The 6,310-nt window shown below is 42.6% G+C and overlaps 1 protein-coding gene across 2 annotated transcripts; it reads right to left on the bottom strand.

Annotated features, from left to right (window-relative positions):
• Positions 1-1,275: 1,275 nt before the first annotated feature.
• Positions 1,276-4,838, bottom strand: LOC116325453 (transcription termination factor 2, mitochondrial-like). 2 transcript variants are annotated; one of them, XM_039600650.1, is made up of 3 exons: positions 4,734-4,838; positions 3,909-4,035; positions 1,276-3,117 (listed from the first exon to the last, which is right to left on the bottom strand). In XM_039600650.1, exon 3 carries the CDS (start codon positions 3,095-3,097, stop codon positions 1,958-1,960), a length of 1,140 nt encoding a protein of 379 aa, XP_039456584.1. In that variant the 5' UTR covers positions 3,098-3,117; positions 3,909-4,035; positions 4,734-4,838; the 3' UTR covers positions 1,276-1,957. The 2 variants fall into 2 exon arrangements, with proteins under 2 accessions (XP_039456584.1, XP_031602208.1); XM_031746348.2 differs by lacking the exon at positions 4,734-4,838 and having other exon boundaries at positions 3,909-4,050.
• Between the last annotated feature and the right edge of the window lie 1,472 nt (positions 4,839-6,310).

Genomic DNA, 6,310 nt, shown 5'->3' with positions numbered 1-6,310 from the left:
CAACGAGAAAAGGAACAGAAATTTTTAACAAACGAAAATAAAGTACATCAGCTCCTTGGCTGGCAACTCATGATATCCAAGCAGACTAGTGGATGAGAAGGTCAAAAATAGCTAATGATTTCTAGCGATTTAGGCTACATTAGGTACTGTTTTTTGATGTTATTTAGAGAACAAATAATATTAAGCACTTGACACTTTATAAGTCACGAGCCTGCTGTGAGTACACTGGACATAAAACCTGTTTTCATTCTATTGTGTACTGTTGTCAACAGACAACTTAATAATTGAAGAAAATGGCAGAAAATAATATTAAAATATGTTATTACTACTATTAATATAGTTATTTTTAGAGGTGCTCTAATTAGGGTCTAAACTCATCCATGGATCCATGCTTTCATGCTGTCAGACCAGGCAGTGTTTTTCCAATCTTCTATTGTCCAGTTCTCCAAGCCTCAGTCCCATGTTCTTACCTAACAGGAGTAGCACCAGGTGTGGTGTTCTGCAGCTGTAGAGCATCTGCTTCAAGGTTCAGTGTGTTATGCATGCAGAGATGCTCTTCTGCTGCAGTTTGCCTATTCTCTCCTACCTCTGGCATCAAAAAGACATGTTGGCTGCTGTTGGGTTGTTTTTTTTTTTGGCGTACCCAATAAAGTGGCCAGTGAGTGTACTTCATCAATGTTCTCACTACAGGTACGGTATTAGATTTATGTCATAAGTACGAGTCTATAAAGCCATTTAAGTGGCTTTATTTGGTAGACAGTAAAAGTCTGACCTACTGAACCCGCGGCCCAGACACTGCATAGGGCATAAGTGTAATCTCACAGCAGGAGAGTAAAAGTGAATACACTGGACTACCACTTTCTCTACTCTCACACTAGGGCATATCAGTGCAACCACTGTGGACTTTGTATTTAGTGAGCTGGCAGGTTAAAGACCATCTGATGTTGGCTTCATTGTCCATCTTGGAGGTAATTTATCCGAATATCACAAGGTGGACCACATCCTGACCACTCCCCTTACAGCCACAATGAAAATGCTTGATTTTCCAAACAACCATACAACCTTTTATCCTCACCTCCATGTCCCACCCTCCCTTTCTTTTTCCACTGGTTGTCAAACAGTACCAGCGGTATCTGGTAGGCCTGCATGCCACAGCCTGTGCTTCATTATCAATGAACAATTAAAGAAAAAAAAAAAAAAGAAGTCTTGGTCTTCCCTCAAAGAGCAAAAAAACAAACCAAAACAAAACATAAAAAATCACCAAAATAGTAAAAACACTTTTTAAATAATTTATTTTCTCATGCATAAAATAGTTTTGTTTGGCCAGAGATAACAAAAAAAATGAATGGGCTTCTGTTAAGGCAAAGAATCTGTCACCGCACTTAACTACTACACCACCTATCACAGACATCCTCCAAAGGAGACACACCTGTGATATCTACTTCAAAATCCTACATCTCCTTGTTCTCAAGTTATTGCATTCACAAGATTTTCAGAAAATTTGACCTCTAACGTTGAGGCCACTGAATAGACTTTATAGATACACTTATGATATCAATTTGAAGCTCCTACTTGGCTTCATTCTTGAGTTATCACATTCACAAACTTGCGTTTCCACGCCACCCGGTGGGTGACGACAACACCCCGTCAGCCTTTTACAGCTGAGGGTTAAAAACCGTACAGACTCTGTGCTGCAGTTTAAGTCTTCTCTCAGAGAAGAAAAGTAGCTGTTTCACACACACAACAGACAGCATTTTTGCACACTTTACACAATTCAGTGCTTACACACTCATCTTATGAAAGGCACTTCCCAAACTGGAAACTTTTACAGATAGTGTCATATTTCCTGAACAGTCTTCAGCCTTTTGTGGGATTTTAATTTGCCTGGCTTTTCTTATTTTCCTTGCACAAAGCTGAAGCAGTAAACCACATTTCATAACAAGGTGCGCACCGACACTCACTCCTCAGCAGATTTCAGAGGAGCTACAGGGTTGAAGAGCGGGCTCTGCTGCCTGAGCTGCAGCTTGCCATAACTCGCCTCAAAGTCCTTCTTTGTTCCCACAATAATGTCCAGGCTGCCGGAGCGAATGTCGTATCCGTAGGAGGCTAGTTTCTGGATACGATACAGCACGATCTGCGTGGTGAGCTCGAGTACATTTGGAGATTCCTTCACCTGCTCCATCGTCACTCCCGCGTCCATCAGCCCCTGAAACCGCCCCAATAAGGTGGCCAAGGAGTAGTACAAGATGGCAGGGCAGCAGATCACTACTTGCTTAAGTTCTTCTTTAGAGCAGCAGAGAGCCGCTTCGATGTAGTCCATCGCCCGTTGCATGTCCTCAGGCTTCAGCTCTGCGATGGAGGCTCTGAGGCTGGAGACCAGGGTGAGGAGCTCCTCCGTGGTGAACCCCTTCTCCCTCAGGAAGCCCAGACTGTCCCTCCAGGCCTCGGCTGGTCGCAGCAGAATGTAAGGGTTCTGGCTGAGAAGCTTCTGCAGCCAGACACGTAGGTTACTGTCCTCTCCACCCAGGTCGAGGTAGATCTCCCTCAGCGTGTGGATGACCTCCTGGTTGCGCTCCACAGGCTGACTGAAGCTCTGCGGGGCACTGGCCATCAGCTTGCTGATGATCCTCTTGCTAAGGCGAAGGTTCTGGAGGTACAGGATGTTGGCCCGCTGGTTACCGTGGTGAGTAAGTGTAAAAAAGGAGGCTGGGAACTTTTCAATGATGTTCATCAATTGACGTTTGCTGGGACAGACAGACAACCAGAGGTCTCGCTGTGTGGCGACGTCTTCTGGGCGACACAGGATAGCCTCAGGGTGAGTTTCCAGGATGTGGGCGATAGCCGTTGTGTCTGCACCCATGTCTCTCAGCAGGTCAGCGGTCTCAGAGACATACGCAGAGCTCTCAGACAGAACCCAGCCTCTGAACTTGCGGACCTTTCGAATGTCCACTGAAAGCTCATAAAGGGAGTCCACTGTGCACTGGTTTTCCACTCTTTTGCTGGGAGAGGTCTCAGTGGAGATGGAGGCTGAAGGAGGTAGGAGCAGCCTCACCCTCTGTGAGCAGGTGTACAAGGTGGCAGAGGTGATGCGAAGCATTGCTGATGAGTGTAGTGGATCTGTGCAGAACAAATGAGAAAAAGCATTTAATTTAATTTACATTTACATTAATTTACATTTTTTACACACCGAGATGAAAGATGTGCTCCATGATGCATTACAGAGGATTTGCAGCGTTTGTGTCATGTGCCACTTATGACCGCTTGTCACAAGATTCATACTGTCAGCTGCAAGCTGGCAATCAGGTGATTTTCCTCATTCACAGTTAACTCGCTTGCTCTGAAAATACCGAAAAATAACAGCAACAACTTTCTTGAGCCTATGCTGACTTTTTCATCACAAATATAAAATTTTTGTTATTTTTAATATTCAGAAAACGCAAAAACAAACAAAAACCCCCCAAAAAACAAACAAACAAAAACCCACTGAAACAACTCATAACTTCACCATGTGTTTTACCTTGTGACCTTATGGGGACAGAACAGATTTTACATGAAAATAATTACTTAAGAACCACTGAAATGCGCTAAAACACATTAAAAATCCTAAACAAACAACATTTAATTAAAAACACATAAATCCACCTTTGTGTATTTATGCTGCACGACACTGAAACCATTGCATAAAGTTGCATAAACCCTACAGCGCACGGTGTTGTCCCGACTGCTGCCGTGCACACGTGATGCTGCGTGTTGTGTTATGTATTAAACAGTATGGAGTGCAGACGGATCACGGGCCTGCCACGACTGCACACGGACACAAAGCGCCGACAGACCTGAATACAGATGCTACAGAGCCCGCAGTGAGCGGCTTTTTACATAAAAACGAAGAAAAAGATGAGTTCATTTACCCGTTTTTGAGTCTGTAGCCGCAGAACCCTGATGGTCACACCCACTGCTCTGCTTTCATAACATCACAGCAGCCGTTGGGCGGAGTCACAGGGCGTGACACATGGGAGACACGTGACTGCCTGCAGCCTATAGCAAGAGTGGAAATTTACTACAGGATAAAACAAGAAAGATAAGCTGAAAACATTTTACTGAAACTAAAACAGAAACTATGGAAGCTTGTTTGGAGATTAAAAAAAAAATTGTGTAACTATCAAAACATTTCGTATTTTTATGTAATCTCGACCTAATAAATAATAAATAGTTATTAAGTTATTTATTAGTTATTTTATCACAACCGTGAGTTACCAAGTCAAAAATGTAACAGTGACTCAATTTTTTTTATTATATATATATTCACTGCCATGATAGGTGTGTGTGTGTGTGTGTGTGTGTGTGTGTGTGTGTGTACATTTATTATACACACGCTTAGATAAAGTGGAGCTGTATATCCTTATAATCTAACTATTAAGCTGGCAAAAAAACAAAAAAGTCAGCCATAAGTCTGTAATCATTTTGTTAGGGTTAGGGTAATCTGAACATTTATATCAAGAATATATATTTTTCCGTTGTGTTATCATTTCTGAATCTGTTAATCTGGTTTGTGACGGAGTTACACTGTCCCGGGCCGCAGACAGTTGATCTGGGCGCATACAAGCACCACTAACATTAGTTTCTACAATTACCGTGGCTGCGCGTCTTTTCGTCGACCGGGCGGATAAACAAAAAGGGGTGAGAGGTATATTTGGAGCGGCGCAGAGGGTGGCCAACATTTTTTTCCCACTTACCTTTACTAAAGCCGGTCGCGTAGACTCGCTGTGATCGCCAATTATACGAGCGGTTATGCAAGCCGATGGTATGGTGTTCCGGGGGTCAAATAGTGGGTTCGCGCGCGCTTGAAAGGTCATTATTTTTGTTCGTTTTTTTTGTTATTGTGAAATACTGTAGGCTGCCTGGAATTGGCCATAAATGTCTGTATATACATATAAATTTATTAGGGATGCACCGACAGCCGATACTGGTAAGGGTATGAGGGATAAAAAGAGTGTTTGGGAAAAGTTAACCGATACCAAGAACCGATACTATGTAGCCCCTATTTGGGAGTAGGCTCATAAATGGACTTGAACGCCAAATATAAGGTGTTCACAGTTATGTGAACCTTATATGTAACTGTACTGAATTTAGTTTGCCCTGTAATATGTCACAAGGTAAATACAGGTAATTAGAGCAATCAAACTGTTATGTTAATCATAGATGTATTGTTTTATGGTATGTAATTCTGAAGGAGTTAAAATATTGTTCAGAGTTCTAATTTTCTGGAGGCCCGTTAGTGCGGGACCTGTGTATCTGTTGCAATGGAGGAGAGAAGAGAACGGCATGGAGAGATGCACCAGGTTAGCTGAGCCAAAGTGAGAGCTCGGCTAGTTTTACTGAGGTTAACTAGCACAAAATTTGTGTCGGGAGAAAGTTAACCGTGAGGACTTCGCAACAGAGTGTGGGTGAAGTGTATTTTTGTTTCAGAGGTCGAATCACCAAGAAAACTGTGTTTCCAGCTACGATCGCCGAGGCTAAAGGCTACTGACATTATTTGCACCACGGAGGAGCCGTCACTGTCGGGAAGCAGGACAGTGACGGGTGAACGTTGTAGCAGAGACAGCATCGGTCCCCATGTGGAGTGGATTTAGTGTGGGACTGGTGAAAAGACCTACCAACAACGGAACTGTAAGTCAGACTTTTGTCTACTGGGGAGAAGACTCCATCGTCCAGCGTGAGCAGCAAAAGGCCTGCAACAAGTGTGAATGTGAGTGTGTGGGGCCATGTTGAATATTGTATGTTTAGTGGAGTTATATAACGTGTTTTGGAGTGTATATTAGTGAGTAACTTACCAAAAGGTGATAACATAAGTTGGGTTGTTTAATATAATTTGAAGGGAATTATTTCATTTATACAGTGTATTTCATTTGGTTAAGGAATTGGAATATCATTTGAGTTATAAAAAGGGATGTGTTGTACAGTATTTGTCTCTGCCCTTACCAACCTCAAAACGTTTCGTTTGTGTTAAAGAGTTGTCTTGTTTCTTTACTACTGGTTGTTTAACTGTGTGTGGTAGAAGTATCGGATTTTGCGGTATCGGCAAGTACTCAGATCCATGTATCGGTATCGGATCGGTTTGAAAAAATTGGGACTGCAAAAATTTATCAAATGAATACAGCTGGAAATAAGCTGAGGGGAAAAAGAGTGTTTGGGAAAAGAAATAATAAAGAGATGACTATTATGCCTAGTGGGAGGGGCAATGGGGTATAAAAGAAGGCTGTCAGGGCCTACCTCAGTATTCTGTGAGATGTTACAGAGAGCGTAACATGCA

Source organism: Oreochromis aureus, linkage group 17 (assembly GCF_013358895.1).
Source record: "Oreochromis aureus strain Israel breed Guangdong linkage group 17, ZZ_aureus, whole genome shotgun sequence".
NCBI lineage: Eukaryota > Metazoa > Chordata > Actinopteri > Cichliformes > Cichlidae > Oreochromis > Oreochromis aureus.
Note: the sequence above shows the minus strand (reverse complement) of the source record. Positions and strands in the feature narration are given on the sequence as shown.

Coding starts and splice junctions, on each gene's coding strand:
- LOC116325453 (XM_039600650.1), bottom strand. CDS start 3,097: ATGCTTCGCATCACCTCTGCCACCTTGTACACCTGCTCACAGAGGGTG.